The sequence below is a fragment of the Bufo gargarizans genome, chromosome 2, assembly GCF_014858855.1.
Source record: "Bufo gargarizans isolate SCDJY-AF-19 chromosome 2, ASM1485885v1, whole genome shotgun sequence".
Lineage (NCBI taxonomy): Eukaryota > Metazoa > Chordata > Amphibia > Anura > Bufonidae > Bufo > Bufo gargarizans.
In genome coordinates, this window is record NC_058081.1 from 192,362,965 (window position 1) to 192,381,622 (window position 18,658).

At 45.9% G+C, this 18,658-nt stretch overlaps 1 protein-coding gene across 3 annotated transcripts in view; it reads left to right on the forward strand.

The window, feature by feature from the left end:
• Positions 1-5,074: 5,074 nt before the first annotated feature.
• PARP6 (poly(ADP-ribose) polymerase family member 6) overlaps positions 5,075-18,658 on the forward strand; it is an 86,334-nt gene continuing 72,750 nt past the window's right edge. For 2 of the 3 annotated variants that reach the window (XM_044279831.1, XM_044279833.1), the window contains exons 1-3: positions 5,075-5,907; positions 6,482-6,614; positions 17,952-18,029. In XM_044279831.1, the coding sequence (XP_044135766.1) occupies positions 6,612-6,614; positions 17,952-18,029 (81 nt within the window). In that variant the 5' untranslated portion in view covers positions 5,075-5,907; positions 6,482-6,611. Of the gene's footprint in view, positions 5,908-6,367; positions 6,615-17,951; positions 18,030-18,658 lie in introns of those variants that run through there. The other variant, XM_044279832.1, reaches the window with a different exon arrangement.

An 18,658-nucleotide genomic window follows, 5' to 3' on the forward strand; every position in this document is an offset into this window, starting at 1 on the left:
CCCTAGGGGAAGGAGTGACCTGCTCAATAGCATATGCACAAAAACTATCCACATTCCTATTGTGTTGTTTAATAAAGTGATTGGCCACACTTGAGGCAATTTCTGTCAATATATGGTGATTTTGTATTACAGGTGTATTCAGTGAGCTGCCCGTCCATAGGAGGGGCTGTGATCCCCTCACCCACCCTTCTAATCAGAGGGTGGGGCCTTTTTATACTCCTGGGGGTGGACACCTCACTTGATTATGAGTAAGAACTGATGAAAGTTCGAAACATGTTAACCTGCTACGGTAGTGGGTGGATGTAATTGTCATTTGAAACTGAAATAGAGCAACCTTTTGGATTACCAGATGCTGGAACTCCTTTCTTGTTTCACAGAATGCAGCATCTCTGCAGCAAGGCCTGGAAATGCTGCATTCTGCCAGCCCTTTGTGATGCTGGTAACATGTCCGCCATTTTGTGTTTGTATCGGGGGTCTAAGTACGTTGCCACCCAGTACTGGTCCTTGCCCTTTTTGCTTTTTATAGGGGGGTCCCTCTTCAAACACTGGAGCATGAAGGCCCCCATTTGCCCTAAATTGGAAGCGGTGGAGCGCCCTGGGTCCTGCTCATCGCCTAGGAGAATGTCGTCCTCGGTCTCCTCCCCCCAGCCACGGACAACACCAGGGATCCCCGAAAAGTTTAAAGTCCCCCTCAAAGCCTTCTCTTCATGCTCCTCCTCCTCCCCCCAGTCACAATCCTCCTCTGACTCCTCTTCAGACTCCTGCTGACTTGTCTCAGATGTAGTAGCCCCCCTGGGAATTCATTCAGCATTGCGACTTCCTCATCTTCCTGCTCCTCCACGGCTTGATCAATGACACAATGCAACGCACGTTCCAGAAAGAAGGCGTAAGGTATGATGTCACTGATGGCGCCCTGGCTGTGATGGTTTGGTGATCTCATCAAATGGCCGCAGAAGTCTGCATGCGTCGCACATGAGCAGCCACTGGCACGGTGAAAAGAAACCAAGCTCCCCAGAACCTGTCCTGCTGCCGAGTTCATACAGGTAGTCGTTAACGGCACATTGCTGCTGGAGCAGCCTATCAAGCATATAAGGTGGAGTTCCAGCGCGTCGTGCAGTCACGAATCATATGTCTAGCGGGCAAGTGGTGTCGCCGCTGAACGTCAGCAAGGCTGTGTAAGATCTTCTAAAATGGCCAGAGATTTTTCTGGCCTGCCGCAAGACGTCCTGGACCCCGGGGTATTTAGCAACGAATCGTTGCACAACTAAGTTCGGGACGTGTGTCATTTTTCCCTGTTTCAGCACTGTCACCACCAGACATCTGAGAAGCTCTGACAGACCTTCTACAGAACCTCCTGCTTGAGGTTCCTTTTGTTTTCCTTTCGTTTTCTCATCTCGTTAGCCTCTCTCAGCTGTCATGTAGTTGCACAGATTGCATCCCTTTAAATCCCTTCCCATACTGCATCACTTTGCGGTTTATACAACTTCCTGGAGTGTGTGCATGCTGGATGCTACTACTGAGTCTTCTACAGATAAGTTTGTTCATTCATTTGTGTTTTCCTGTTTGCTGGATCCTAGGTGACCCTGACTCCCTCCGTATTAAGTGTAGGGAGCCGGTGGTCGTGTCCCCTCACTATTATAGGGTGTTCAGGTGTCATACAGTCGAGGAACGAGGATATGCAATCATCTACCATAGAGATTTTTGCATAGGCTGAGCAGTAAGGGAGAGAGCCAGGTCTGTTACAGGGCTTACCCTCTGGTTCCTTAGTTTTGGATCCAGTCAGCCGGATCTTCATTTTGTGTCTTCTAGTTTCTGTACACCTTCCGTGACAAGCACGCTCAGCAGATTGGCACAGTTGTCGCACACCACTTTACCGACTGTCAAATTGAGCAGGGTTAGCCACTGATCGGATAGTGACTGCAGAGCTGAAAGCAGTGCAGGACCGGTGTGGTTCTTAGCTTCCAGGCACAACAGCCGCAGCACAGCATGGCAATGTCTCACCTGGGACGTCGAATAGGTTCTGGGGATCTTGGGGGACGCAGTGGAAGAAGCGGTAGCAGTGGAAAAGGAGGAGTCAGCTGAGGAGGAGACAGAGGATGGAGTAAGAAAAGAAAAGGCAGGTCTGCATGCAATCCTTGGAAGTAACACCAAATCCACATGGGAGCCACGGGTTACAATGCTTGACGGCCGTCAGAAGGTTCACCCAGTGGGTAGTAAAAGTTATGTACCTTCCCTGCCCGTGTTTGCTAGACCACGTGTCTGTGGTCAGCTGTATCTTGGCACCGACACTGTGTGCCAGAGATTTATTCATTTGCCGCTGAATGTGGCCATATAGCTCTGGGATGCCCTTCTGGGAGAAATATTTCCTTCCAGGGACCTTCCATTGCAGTGTACCAGTGGCCACAAATTTTCTAAAGGCCTCCGAATCCATTAGTTTATATGGCAGTAGTTGGCGGGCTAGCAGTTCCGACAAGCCAGCGGTCAGCCATTGGGCAAGAGGGTTTTCCGGCGTCATTAACTTTTTACACTCAAACATTTGGGCCATGGAAGCCTGCCGACAGATGAATTCAAAGACGGCACAGTGGAAGGTGGAGTGGAGGACAAATGGGAGGGGAGAGGAGAAGAAGAGGCAGGATGTGGAGCATCGGGAGTGTGGCTTTGTGGGTTCTGACGGTGTTGCTCCCACTGGGCTTGGTGATGGGAGGCCAGGTGCCTTCTTAAGGCGGTCGCTTACCGCAACTTATGCGTTGACAGCACAGGCTGCAGATGGCAACACTATTGTCAGCAGCTGACACGTTAAAAAAAGCCCACACTGCTGAGCCATGTGTCTTGGGAGCGCCAGAAGTGACCGTGCATGGTGCATGGCTCACTCCAGATTCATTTGCAGTCTGCTTTTTGCCTCCTGTGCCCTGCGAGCTCTGCCTGCTTCTCCTCCTTCTCCTCCTCTCTGCTGCTCCGTCTCTCCCTCTGAACACCCCTCCTATTCCTCTCTTGTGGGCACCCACTTGACGTCCATCGACACATCATCATCGTCACCTTCACCACCACTGACATTTGAGATCTTGGAGTAGGCAGCAATAGCCGGGACCGCCATCCTTGGCCTGATCTGGGTACTGTGGTCAGACCGCTGGGTGGCAGCCATTGCTACCTCCTCTTCCTCATCCGATGTCAAGAATGGCTGCGCATCAGTAAGGTCTGGGAATGGATGGGAAAATAATTCCTCTGACTCGAGTGGAGGGGCTATGGTGGTGGTGGTGTCTTTGGGGGTGCACACAGCAGTGAGTGAGGTGGGTGCAGATGCAGAGGATGAGGAGGGTGTAGAAGCGGAAGGGTGAGTGAGCCACTCAACCAACTCTGGTGCACCTTTTGAAGTAATTGCACACACCTTCTCCAACTTCCCACTTAGGCTCCGGCCTGGTGCACCTGCTCGACCCCTACCACGCCTGCGGAACGGCCTGCCTCTTCCTCTGCCTGTCATTTTCAAAATGACCCTGTGCCTAAGTCCCTAGAGAAGAGCAGTATTTGTGGAAGCAGGCATATAACAGCCCTCAATCAGTATTTTGTTTTATGCAGGTATATCAAACCCCCTAATCAGTATTTTGTGGAAGCAAGTATATTGCAGACCTCAATCAATATTTGGTGGAAACAGGTATATCGAACCCCTTAATCTGTATTTTGTGGAAGCAGGTATATCGCAGGCCTCAATCAATATTTGGTGGAAACAGGTATATCAAACCACTTAATCAGTATTTTGTGGAAGCAGGTATATCAAACCCCTTAATCAGTATTTTGTTGAAGCAGGTATATCGCAGCCCTCAATCAGTATTTTGTGGAAGCAGGTATATCAAACCCCTTAATCAGTATTTTGTGGAAGCGGGTATATCGCAGCCCTCAATCAGTATTTTGTGTAAGCAGGTATATCAAACCCCTTAATCAGTATTTTGTGGAAGCAGGTATATTGCAGGCCTCAATCAATATTTGGTGGAAACAGGTATATTGATCCCCTTAATCAGTATTTTGTGAAAACAGGTGTATCGCATCCCTCAATCAATATCTGGTGGAAGCAGGTATATCGAAACCCTTAATCAGTATAGTGTGTAAGCAGGTATATCACACCCCTTAATTATTTTTTTTGCCACAACAGTTATATCACACCACCCTGTTTATTTGGGGCAACAGGTATATCGCAGCCCTCAATCAGTATTTTGTGGAAGAAGGTATGTTAGAAAGTATATTATATAAGCTATCGATAGCTCACCTATATCAGTCCTTAAAAGGACTTTTGTGGCCCTATTAGCTAGCATTTGGTGTCCCTAACAGCCTGTCCCTGCTCCATAAAGCAACCTCTCCCTACACTGGCAAAACACAGAATGTAAAATGGCTGCCAGATCGGGTTCTTTGATAGGGTGGGGATGTGTCCATGTGCTGAAACGTCTCAATTGGCTGTCCTGTCCCATCTGATGATTGTGTCATGGGTCAAAGTTCGGCGCAATGCAAAAGAATATGTCACCGGCGGACATCCCCATATGTTCGCATGTTCGGCAAATCGCGAACACGTAAAGTTCGACCGCCGGGCGAACCGCAAGGCCATCTCTAATAGTTACTGGTGTCGCAATGCAACATACTGTGATGTGATGGTCGAAAAAAAAAAAAAATCCAAGTTGAATTTTTGGGCAGTAGCAGTATGTCGCATTGCAACACCATTGACTATCATTACAAAAAATGTCGTACGATATTACCGCGACACATGTCGCCATGTAGTTGTTGCCTTTTTTGTAATGTAGCCGGACCCTAAGTGTCACTCTATGGACTTGTATTTCAAATATATATTATAATTGATAGTGTGTGATTACTATCATTTATTTACTTCCAATTTTACCAAAGTGTAAAACTAAATTATACTATATGGTTATAAACTGCTTTCAATTACATTTAAAACTAGAAATAATCTACACATACTATATCTATCTATCTATCTATCTGTAACTGAGTACCATTATTCCCTGCTGTACAGAGGCGGTCATGTGATCCGCACATGCGCACTCAGCTCTCAGCTGCCATCAGCACAGGAATAACAAAGGCAGGAGCAGCTGTGCCCGTGACAGCCAGAGACCACCATCATCTGAGAGAGTCAGCTATGTATTTGCAGGAACCATAGCCCTGTGAGAGAGACCACCATCACCTGAAAAACACGAGACAAACAAAGCTGCTCCTAAAGAGGCGTCCATCCATCAGCCGAGAGACATCCAAAGACATTCTTTGACAGCTGCCACCTGAGACAGGATTTCTGAGACGGCCATCAGCTGATAGCGACAGCTTGAGACATCCAAATATAGCCGCCTCTTAAGACAATTCATTTTACTAAGGCAATCATCTCTAATCTATAGCACCTGCCTGCCCTTCCCAAGCTCTGTCCCTGTCTCCCACACACCGTGACAGCAGCATCTTAAGTCCCTCAGTGATTCCCCCACCCTCAAACCTCCTATCCCCCACCCTCATTCCTCCTGTTCCCCTTTCATATCTGCTCATTCCCAGTCACCCTCCTCCCCCATTTGTGTTTGTGATTGGACCTGCTCCTTTTGTCTGACGACCCGTTTTATATTTGTCTGCAACCAGTCATCACAACAACCTGCATTTACATATAATCAAGAAGGAATATCTATCTATCTATCTATCTATCTGTCTATCTATCTGTCTATCTATCTGTCTATCTCTTCATCTCAGTCTGTTAAGCTATCTAAGAATCTCTCATATTGATATTTTCCTTAAAATCATCATATACATGCACATATTACAGTAGTGATTCAGGATCACAAAGACCTCCTTTGGGTCAAACATCATACACATACCTTCAGGCCATAATTTCTGTCTCATTGTGACAGTCTGCATTGCACACGGCCAGAAGATGTGAGTATACAAAAGATCCTGTATTCCTGACTTTTGTGTTTGAGTGTTGTATGTATACCTGCCTTTCTAATTGAGGATATCAGTTTTATATACATATTGCAAAAGGTTTACATGGGCAGATATCTAAATATAATTATGTAATAATGTGATACCATTTCTTGTAAGACCTATAACAATGTATAGGGTACATGAATTCATCCATTGTTTTCTATTGGATGGGCGTCCCTTACCTGTGAGCTTATTGTACTCTCAGTTCCAGTCATTGACAGGTATTATATAGTGTGTTATCCCTTTTTGATTCATTGATATGCCAGTGTCTTGTACTTGGGAACTACATATCTGCCTATGCTAAGTACATACCTACAGTGAGCCCCTACCTACATTTTACATAGTCAATATAAATCAGACAAGCGCCATGTGGTAGACCATTATGCCTATTGCCCTTTCTTAAGGTTGCTTACTCTTTTGTTGCCTTTTTTTACTCCCTTTTTCTTGAGGCCTAGTTTTCTGGCTGATTTCTCTTTTACCTACTTGTTTAGAAGTTTCATCAAATGTATAAGCTCTTTCTCGACAGGAAGCAGTAAACTTCATGCTGTGCCATCCCAGCATGCCAGTGCATGTGATGACAGCTCTGCTGCTACCGGGGGCATCGGACCCCCAACCCTGAGGCAGTGGCTAGGTGATATACCTCCTCATCAACACAAATGGTAAGAATAATAACAGGTTTTTATGTCATTTTGGATGAGATGATCTTTTATGTTTGTATCTCTTCAAGATAATACATAAAAAAAAAAAAGAAAAATTCTGTGTAATGTAATTATGGACTTGTTTGCAGAGGTGAAAAGAGGCTCCTGAGACCCCAGACAATGCTAAATCTGTTACGGGGTCCTCAGTCTATCAAGCGCAATTTATAGCATTAGGTTTTTCTGACTGAAAAAGTAGGAATTATGATCACAAGCTCCGCACCCCTTACATTTACAGATCCTGGTGATTAAAGGGGTTGTCCGGGTTCAGAGCTGAACCCGGACATACCCTTATTTTCACCCCGTTAGCATCCCTGAGCCTAGCATCGGAGCAGCTCATGCTCCAATGCGCTCCCGTACCCTGCGCTAAATCGCGCAGGGCACGGGCTCTTTTGTTTTCAATAACTTCCGCCCAGCAGTTTGTTCGGTGACGTCACCGGCTCTGAGGGGCGGGCTTTAGCTCTGCCCTAGCCGTTTTACTGGCTAAATCCCGCCCATCAGTGCTGGTGATGTCACCGGGGTTCCTGTCAGCCCCATAGAGAGCCCCGATACGTCACCGGAACTCCTAAAAATGTATTTGCCCTGTGCAATTTAGCGCAGGGCAAAGGAGAGCATCGGAGCATGAACTGCTCCGATGCTCATGTCAGGGGGGCTGCCGGGGTGAAAATGGAGGGATGTCTGGGTTCAGCTCTGAACCCGGACAACCTCTTTAAGTTAGGTAAAATGACGTTCAAGCCCTTGGTCCTGGTAAAGCTCCAGGCTCTCTGGACCAGTGATGGCCAGTTCGCCGTGTTCGCCCACGAACACATGCGAGCTGCCATCTTAACTCACAAGTCTGGCGATGCACATGTAAGTCCTTACCTGTGCCTGTGTGCGCGAGCCGGTCTGAAATGAAATGCGGTCACCGGGAGCAGGCAGTTCTGAGAACAGCCTCCGGGGGCCTTCATCGGGCTGTTCTCGGAACTGCCTGCACCCGGAGACCGCATTTCATTTCAGACCGGCTCGCGCACAGGCACAGGTAAGGACTTTCATGTGCATCGCTGGACTTATGAGTTAAGATGGCAGCTTGCATGTGTTCGCGGGCGAACACGGCGAACTGGCCATCACTGCTCTGGACCTTCTACTCTTAATCTCTTTACCATCCTTGTAAATCTCTTATACTCAATAAACTCTCCACTTAAAACTTTGCTGCCTGTGAGACAAGAGATTTTTGTCTATATAAATGCTGATTTCCTTATCATTATAGTCTTGAAGGGGTTTTCCAGGAGCACAATATTGATGGCCTGTCCTCAGGATCTCATGATATCTGATCGGTGGGGGTCCTACTCCTGGCACCTCTGCCGATCAGCTGCTTGAAGAAGCCACGGCAGTCCAGTGAGCGCAGCGGCCTCTTCCTTGGCCAAAAAACAATCTGCAAAAAAAGAAATAAAGAGCGGGGGAGAATTTAAAATATTAAAAATAACTGTATAGTCCCAAGTTAGAAAAAAATATCTATACTTTTTAAATATATCTATACATGTTAAAAAGGTAGCATATTCAAAAAGCCCCCCCCCACTACACTCACATGTACAAGGGTTCTCAATGGTATATAGCTATTCCCAAGCACTATATGCCAAATAAATGCCAAGTAAAGGATAGACTAAATATGGAACCAAAATCCTGCAACACTTCCTGCTGACCCTTAAGCCCCTTTCACACGAGCGAGAATTCCGTGTTGGTGCAATGCGTGATGCGAACGCATTGCGCCCGCACGGAATCCGGACCCATTAATTTAAATGGGTCTGTGTACATGAGTAGCGGTTTTTACGCATCACTTTTGCGTTGCATGAAAATCGCAGCATGTTCTATATTCTGCGATTTTCACACAACGTTGGCCTCATAGAAGTGAATGGGGCTGCAAGAAAATTGCATTGCATCCTCACTTGCTTGCATATGCGATGCGATTTTCACAGATGGTTGCTAAGAGATGTTTGTAAACATTCAGTTTTTTATCACACTCGTGCAAAACGCAGTAAATCGCATTGCACCTGCACGATAAAAACGGAACAACTGAATGCGATCGCAAACTAAACTGAATGGCTTTGTTTGCGAAATAGCGCAGTTTTCACTGAACGCATCTGCAACGCATCCGGACACACTCGTCTGCAAGGGGCCTTAAGGTATTTCCTGTAAAATACCAACCAAGGTGGGAGTCATGCCCCAACACACATTTTGCTGTGGAAAAATCTGCATTGGAGCAGATTTTCCCTCCCTTGTCAGTATAGAAAATCTCCTAGGCCAGTGACGTCATGTTCATCCATCACATGGCCTATGTGCAGATCAGTAAAATTCAAGTGAATGGGTCTGAGCTGCAATATCAAGCACAGCCACAATTTACAGCGCTGTGGTTAGTATGCTGTGAGGAGGCCACAGTGCTCGAACTGTCACATCACAGTAGGGGCGTGTCCCATTTTGCATTGTGACACCATTGACTCATCATTACAAAAAATGTTGCACAACTTTTTGGCAACAAGAACTTGTGTGACACATGTTGCTGTGTAGCTGGACCGTAACAGAGGTATTAACTTCAAAACAATGTGGCCTTTGTCCATTGTGAGTGGATGAGTTGTCAGCCGCATTGTGTCCACCTGTCACGGGCGTTCCCGTGGCAGGTACCAGGTACCAGGAGGTCGGAGAGACTGGCAACTCGTGGGTTAAATTGACAAGTTCCCCTTTGGATCTTATTGTGTCTGTGTTTTGATGAATGCCATACCCCTTGCTTCAGGTGTTGCTTTTTGGTAATTTACTTTTCCCATAAGTAGCCGCTTCTCACTCTTGGAGGTGCGGTTTATAGATTTTCTTTCTGCCTTCTAACTAGCTGGTCAGTTGTACTCTGTGGTGCTTCTGGAGTTGCCAGTTTTCTACTTTCAGATAAGTCTTGTATTTTCTTATTGTTTTTTGTTTGTTATATTCCCTGTTGTTTGCAGCTGGGCCTGAGACAGAGACTTCCATTCGTCCATCTGGGGAGAAATGGGTTGTCTCTGGTCCTAACCCTTATTCCAGGGCCTTATAGGGATATAAGGGCCTAGGTATCCAGCATATGATTATTCCTACCTTCAATGTCTATTCATATTGATAGGTAGTAAGGACTGGATTAGGGTTGTTTAGGAGGTGACCTGTTCCTTCCCTAGTTTGTGCATGCATTACTTTTTTGCAGTGCGGATCGCGGACCCTATTCAAGTGAATAAGTCCGCGATCTGCATGTGGCTGCTCCCTGGTCATGCCCGTGCATTGCGGACCGCAATTTGCAGTCCGCAGCACAGGCACTGAGTGCTTATGCTCATGGGTATGAGCCCTAAGAGGAAGTTATAGGGCAGCACTGAGCATGTGCATCCATCTTAGCAAGCTAGACAGCGAAATAAAATAAAAAACAGCAGGTGGTGCTATACAGGGACATTTTATTGAATAACTCACTGGCTATACAAAATTTTTAATTACATGTAGTTTCAAAAGTGTTCAGATCCAGGTGCTGGTTTGAAAACTGTAGAATATTTTTTGTGCGATAACCCCTTTAATCATCCAGTTTAATCAAACACATGGCTTTATTTTGATATATTCCAACTTTGGGGGGGTTTTATGACATGTTTGGTGAATCTGAAGTAAGAGAGAATGTAACCTAAAACTTCAGTGTTTAGTCAGTGATTTCCATCAGTGATTTGTGAGCCAAAACCAGGTGCAACTCTAAACACAGAACAGGAGCAGATCTTTCCCTTCTACCTCATGTCTGTGGAGGCTCCACTTCTGGTTTTGGCTCACAAATCACTGATGGAAATCACTGACCAAACACTGAAGTGTGAACGAGGCCTTAAAGCGACCCTTCAGACCTCCAATTACTTAGATAAATGTTGGCTGAACCCACCAAATTCAGTGGGACTGGCTGACTTTCTCGAAGGACTGGGCAGTTGGATTTTCTTTTGTGTCCTTATTTTATGTGTCTGGCAACCATTTCCTCCCCTCTCCATATTCAGGACACATGCATCCTTGGCCGAGAATGCAAATGTATGGGGAGCTTTTTGTCAGACAGCTAGCTAGTATATATGGCCAGTCTAAAAGGCTCAGTTGTCTCAGTACATATGTCGATTAACTGCTCATTTTATCACTAGTTTTTTTATTTATAATATGTGCTTTATACTATTCTGCCCAGCTTTCCATACACTTGCTATAGAATTGTGCCTATACAAACAGTGTGATGCGGCAGAAGATGTGTCTCACTACTTGGTAGTGCAATCGTCCATGATTATTTATTCTCAGGATGACTGGTTTTGTTGTCGCTCTTTTCTGTTCTTCCTCACCCTTACTACAACGAGGGTTATCATTATTCTTACTTTTATGCTAAGGATAACCTGCTTTTTCAATATATTCACTAAATACTAGATGCTAGACCCTCAATATCTTGATACATCTGTATCTTCATCTTTACCTGCACCTGTTTATTGCTTGAAAAAAACTATAAGAATGTATAGTGCAACAAAAAACTAAGATCTCACACTACAGCACTTGCTGTCTCTAGAAATGACAAACTTGTCTATTTGAGTATTGTACTACAGTGCGCTTGTTAAAGGGGTCGTCCCACAAAAAATATTTTACAGTTTTCAAACCAGCACCTTGATCTAAATACTTTTGTAATTGAAAGTAATTAAAAAAATTTGCATAGCCACTGAGTTATTCAATACAATGTATCTGTATAGCGCCACCTGCTCTTTGTGCTTTTCCTTATTTCTATGTCCGGCTCAATGAGATGGCCGCACATGCTCAGTTTCATCCTTTAACTGCCTCCTGAGCTGTGATAGGTAGAGCATGGACACGCCCCCTGAGCTGCAGCAGAAAAGACACTCACCTTGAGCTTTCAGCTTGATATGAATCTAGCAGAGCAATGAATGGGGAGATTTCATGTGAGGCAGTTGCATACATAGAGAAGTAAGGGCCCCATAACAAGGATCAAACCAGGCCCCCACACAGGACAGAAGGGTTTCTGCCTAAACCCCTTTCAATGACCTGTGGGCCATTTTTTCCAATGCATCATTTGCTAAAAGTTGTTCCTTTAGAGGGTGGAGTCCTGACCACGTTTTCAATCCCAGTAGAAGAGGGGATAATCCTAACTGGGCCCCCTCCTGCTCTGGGCCCCATAGCAGTCGCATGGTCTGCCACTATGGTAGTTACGCCCCTGATGTGAGGTACAGGGCTGATTGTAGCTTTGTTTTAAAGTTATTGTCATGTACTATATGATCTCTGACTTTCATCTTTTACGTTAGTCATAAGCCCCTTTAAATTCTGAAATGAAGTAGTGCATATACTGTAGATGGTGAGTACTATATCTGTCTCCCAAACTTCCTGTAGTCACAGATCACTCTGCCCTTTTGTAGCTAAGCTAAAAAGCAGACAAGCAGCAAGGGGATGTAGACTCCTCTACTTAAGAAGGCCACATCTAAAGCTGGCCATACACATTAGATAGAAGTTGGTTGATGGTTGAACAGCAGTTGAGCAAACAATCACCTGGTGAATGTTCATTTCACAGACACGACCATACATGTTTTAGTCCATATTGGCCATTACAGTTGTATAAAACTGCCCATACGTGTTCAATGAAATCGAGCGATGGGCAAAAGATCTTTCTGTGAATCTTCTTCAAAAGACAGCTCTTTTGTTGAATGAATGATATGTTTATGAGCGAAAGGTCTTTCTTCTGATTATTGGACAAAAATATAAAACGTGGCTGATTTCCTTTCAGATGATGATGTTCTCTTATCGGTTGGCTAAAATTATCATTCATTGTTCAAGGGAATCTGTCACCAGTTTTATGGTATCCTAACCAGGGGCGTTGCTAGGGCCTCAAAACATCCGGGGCCCAAGCCCCAGTGAATATGATCCAGTTCTCTAAGTCCTCCCCCAGACACCGCATTTTGCTGTACTTGCTGTACAGCAGCACATACCTATCAAATCCAGGGCCTCCAGGTAACATCTCCTCCAATGTAGATATTCTCTGTCATCTTCTCCATTCGGTCCGTACAACTCCTCTCAGCCACCTCGTCTCTGCAGAATGTAACACACACATCTTAGATTTTTCACATTTCTATCATCATCCCCTAACCTGGAGTTCCAACAGTGTAATCCTGCTGCTCGTTGTGCCCCCCAATACCCCCAGATACTATCCTGAAGAAAAATTAGTGCCCCCATAGTAATACTGCCCCCTACAGTGCCCCAACTGTGATAATGCTCCCCAAGAGTGCCCCCATTAGTAGAAGAGCCCTCCAGTATTAATACCCTCACAGAGCCCCCAGTATAAATAAGGCCCACTATTGTTCCCCCAGTGGTAATAAAGCTCTCTACAAACCCCTCAGTAGTAATAAGGCCCCTCCATAGTACTCTATAAGTCCCTCCTATAGAGCCCTCAGTAGTAATAAGAACGCCTATAATGTCCCCTGGATTTACAGTGCCCCCTGTTGTTATATTCCCGCCTCCACCATACAGTCCCATGTAAATAACATCACAACATCTCTCCTGCCCCCTCCAAAATACAGTCATATGTAAATAACATCACTCCCCTCCTTTCACCCCTCCAACATACAGTCCCATGTAAAAAACACAGTTTCCCTCCCTCCGCCATACAGTCCCATGTAAATAACATCACACCATTTCTCCAGCCCCCTCCAATATACAGTTCCATGTAAATAACATCCTTCTCTATCTACAGCCCCCTCCAAAATACAGTCCCATGTAAATAACATCACCTCCTCCCCAGCCGCCTTCAACATACAGTCCCAAGTAAATAATATCACCCCCTCCTCAGATGTCTCCAACATGCATTCCCATGTAAACATCACCCCCTCAACATTCAGTCCAATGTAAATAACATCATCCCCCCCACCAGCCACCTTCAACATACAGTCCCACGTTAATAACATCGTCCCCTGAACATTCAGTCCCATGTAAATAACATCACTCCCTCCCTTAGACCCCTGTAACATTCAGTCCTATGTAAATAACATCACTCCCTCCCACAGCCGCCATCAACATACAGTCCCAGGTAAATAAGATCACTGCCTCCCCCAGCCCCCTTCGACATACAGTCCCATGTAAATAACATCACTCCCTCCTACAGCAGCCCCCAACATACAGTCCCATGTAAATAATATCCCCCTGCCCCAGCCCCCTCTAACATACAGTCCCATGTAAATAACATAATCCCCTACCACAGCCGCCTTCAACATACAGTCCCATGTAAATAACATCACCCTGCCCCATCCCCCTCCAACATACAGTCCTATGTAAAAACCATCACTCCCTCCTACAGCCACTATCAACATACAGTCCCATGTAAATAACATGACCCCCTCCCCAGCCACCTCCAACACACAGTTCCATGTAAATAACATCCCTCCCTTCAGCCCTAACATACAGTCCCAGTAAAATAACCACAACTTCCAGCATTGCTCTGCCTTCGATTTTCTCTCCTGATGTAGCAGACATCACCTCAGCTTCTTCCCCCTCTTCATTGCCGCCCTCTCCTGCACTGGTCATATGATGGTGACATCATAGCAGGTCCTTCTCCACCACTAACTGTTTTACTGGTCACATGACCAGTGATGTCACCACAGGTCCTTCAGCTCTTCCACCGCATTAGATTCAATTGTATTGCCATCCTGTGGATGGCAATACAGTTGTATCTAGCAGGCAGGACATTCGGGGCCTGGGACAAAACATCTGGGACCCAGGCCCCGAATGTTTTAACCTAGCAACGTACCCTGGTCCTAACCAAGGGCAAAATAAAGTGACAGATACCCTTAGCAAAATGCTGGGTCAATTTCTTTGACCCAGCCATTTTGCTAAAATCTTGTATTGAATAGCTCCAGTGCATAATTGTATGCTGAATATTCATGAGCTCCTGTCTCTCTCGCCCACCTGCTGCTGATTCAGCTGGATAAAAACTGTCAATCAGAGGCAGGCGGGTGGAGAGAGCTGTGAGCTCATGAATATCAGGACTCATTGGCATGTGCTAGAGAGGTTAGAACCTAGCAGCAGAAAACTGCTGACAGATTCCCTTTAAATTTCAACTGATGAACATTAATTTTGGTTGAAATTGTCAATTAGACTGTGTATGTCCCGCTTCTCTAGTCATACTTGAAGTCAAGGGGGCAGCGGCCTCCTTGCTTCAAGTCAAGATAACCATGCGACTAACAGTCGGCAGTTTGGCTGGTTTTGCCAAAATCTCTGCATAAGCGCTGTCAGTCATAGCGAAGGGGGCGTGGTTTTCTTGACTTGAAGCAAGGAGGCCGCTGCCCCCTTGACTTCAAGCATGACTAAAGAGGCGCACCGGCAGGGTATAAAATAACGTTTTCTGAGCTTTAGCCACATCGGCCTTCAGGAAGAAAGTTATCGCCGAAAACACGCTGCTGGCGGCTTGCGATGGTTTTTGGAGGTGACAGGTTCCCTTAAGGCTACTTTCACACTAGCGTTCAGAGCGGATCCGTTCTGAACGGATCCGCTCATATAATGCAGACGGTGGCTCCGTTCAGAACGGATCCGTCTGCATTATATTGTATAAAATTTTCTAAGTGTGAAAGTAGCCTGAGCGGATCCGTCCAGACTTTTACATTGAAAGTCAATGGTGGATGGATCCGTTTGAAGATTGAGCCATAGTGTGTCATCTTCAAACGGATCCGTCCCCATTGACTTACATTGTAAGTCTGGACGGATCCGCACGCCTCCGCACGGCCAGGCGGACACCCGAACGCTGCAAGCAGCGTTCAGGTGTCCGCCTGCTGAGCGGAGCGGAGGCTGAACGCCGCCAGACTGATGCATTCTGAGCGGATCCGCGTCCACTCAGAATGCATTAGGGCTGGACGGAAGCGTTCGGGTCCGCTTGTGAGCCCCTTCAAACGGAGCTCACAAGCGGACAGCCGAACGCTAGTGTGAAAGTAGCCTTAAAGGGGTTGTCCAGGTTCAGAGCTAAACCTGGACATACCTCCATTTTCACCTAGGCAGCCCCTCTGACATGAGCATCGGAGCAGTTCATGCTCCGATGCTCTCCTTTGCCCTGCGCTAAATTGCACAGGGCAAAGGCATTTTTCTGAGTTCCGGTGACGTACCGGGGCTCTCTATGGGGCTGACAGGAAGCCCGGTGACGTCACCGGCACTGATGGGCGGGATTTGGCTCTGCCCTAGCCAGTAAAACGGCTAGGGCAGAGCTAAAGCCCGCCCCTCAGAGCCGGTGACGTCACCGAACACACCGCTGGGCGGAAGTTACCGCCCGGCAGTGTGTTATTGAAAACACAAGAGCCTGTGCCCTGCACGATCTAGCGCAGGGCACGGGAGCGCATCGGAGCATGAGACGCTCCGATGCTAGGCTCAGGGGGGCTGCCGGGGTGAAAATAAGGGTATGTCCGGGTTCAGCTCTGAACCCGGACAACCCCTTTAAAAGGATTGTCCAGTGTATAAAAAAACATTTTTATATACCCTATTAGTAAACTGTAAGTTATTGGGGCGAGGGTCCGTTGTTGGGGTTCCCTGTTTTTGTGCAGCAGGAATTGCATAGTACCTTGTTAGCCAGAAAAAAACTATGTGATGCTGAATACTTTCAGTCTTTCATTTGTTATCTTGCCTGACAGAGAACAGGCACAATGTTTAGAGGATATTACAAAATGACATGTACATGGGAAGATGAGATGTCCACTTATAACAAAACCACTGTTCATTGATCTGTCGTATCTTAATTATGTATCTCCCCATACCTTGTAACATCATCAAAATTTTGCTCTTGTTGTCTCAGTCTTACCGCAGATTTCAGTTGATCACGGGGTGTCCCAGCAAGGGTACACTTCATGATTAGTGTACTATCAAAAAAATCTTCTAACAAGTAGCGATCATCCAAATCAGACAACCGTTTTAAAGGCCCCTGTATATATTAGCATATTCTCAGTCGAACCGGCCAGGGATAGCAGGATCGCCCAACATGCTAATGTACAAGGGGAGCTCCTAACTGTCCCAACAAATGATGCCAGGGGAGAGAGAAAGATTGGGTGCAGAAATATTCAGTTTTATTCTCCCTGGAGATAAGCTGCCATTAGAGGTGTCTAGCAGCAGCTTTCTTCTCTGTCTCCACTGACAAAACCTATACGCTTGGCTGAGCTGAGATAGCGGTTTGGCCGACAGCTATGGAATGTGTATGGCCAACACTGTCACCTCGATTTTATAGATATGCAAATTAACCTTAGATGAGTCCAGTCTCCTCCATGCTTGAGACATGAGCCCAGCCAATCCCACTGTGAAGGAGCCCAGCAACGCCCCACATACTCCGGATTTCCTCCTTGCTCCCCGACATCACAAAGCTAGAGCGTCATAATCTCACGGTGCGCGAGCTAGCGCATGCACAGTGTTGACATAGTGTTCCTTCCCTGTGCAGGCATCAGCCTCAAAGAACGAACAGCGCACGCGCTAGCTCACGCATCGCGAAATTACAGCGCTCTAGATTTGTGACGTCAGGGAGCAAGGAGGAGATTCGGAGTATGCGAGGCGGTCCTGGGCTCCTTCACAGTGGGTGTGGCTGGGCTCCGGAAACGCTAGTAGCCTCATTTACATACATATAAAATCGTTTTTTTAACACAATAAAAGCACACAAAGCTATGGGGAATGGATATTGCAGATGTGCTAGCGGCGATCTGACAGCCCATGTCCTCAGCTCTATACACAAAATCCAGGTGACAGGTTACCTTTAATGGGTTGCTAGATCGCCGCTAGCACATCCTTAATACCCAGTCCCTATAGCTTTGTGTGCTTTTATTGTGTAAAAAAAACCGATTTTATACATATGCAAATTAACCTGAGCTGAGTCAAAGCTTGAAAATATGACTCTTCTCTGGTCACACAAGTAAGATATGACTCTTTTATGTTAATTTGCATATGTAGCAAATCGGTTTTTTTTACACAATAAAAGCACACAGAGCTATGGGGACTGGGTATTGCGGATGTGCTAGTGGCCATCTAGCAACCCATGTCCTCAGCTCTATACACAAAATCCTGATGACAGGTTCCCTTTAAGTCATGTATGGCTTTAAAATGTTTCTTTGCTCTTGCAAGGCAGGGCTTTGTGGTAAAACATAGCACTATCTGTATTTATATGTTATTTTCTCTTCAGCAGGCATGTAGGTGCCTGTTGTAGTTGTATTTGAATATTTCCAAAAAGCATTACTGTTATTATGACTAGATCTGAGAGGTGACTATGGATAGTACTGCACTTTTGTGTGACCAAAGTTCTTTTCTCCACAGGACATCAAGGGGCACAACTGGGCTGAGGAAGAATCTGATGGGGAAAATGAATGTGGGGAGTTCCTCTACGGAGTTCAGGTAACCGACCAAGCATCACAGTTTGTACACAGATAAAGAAAATGGTGTTTATATAGTTTGAGCAGTAAGATTAGTGTTATTGAAGACGGCGCATTACCACAAAATGCAATGTAATCTGCTTGCAGCATTTTATAGAGCAGAATGAGCTGAGCAGATTGATATATAGTTTTATAGGAAAAGATTCAGTAAAACTTGTAATTTATATCTCTCCTTTTTCTGATCCACCCACCCACACGATGTACAGCTATCTCTGTATACGTACTTACACCAAGAATGCTATCAATTACTGATAAAACCTCCCTGTGTACAGCTATCAGTGATTGACAGCTATCCCTGTATACACACTTACACAGAGAATGGTATAAATCACTGATAACACCTCCCCTGTGTACAACTATCAGTGACTGACAGCTATCCCTGTATACACACTTACACAGAGAATGCTGTCAATCACTGATAACACCTCCCCTGTGTACAGCTCTCAGTGGCTGACAGCTATCTCTGTATACATAGTTACACATAGAATGCTATCTGTGATGGATACCACACCTCATTCCCGCTTGACGTCACCTACGTTGAGCTCACGAGGTGCGGTATGGTCCCCGGTTACCAAGGTGTGACGTTACGCC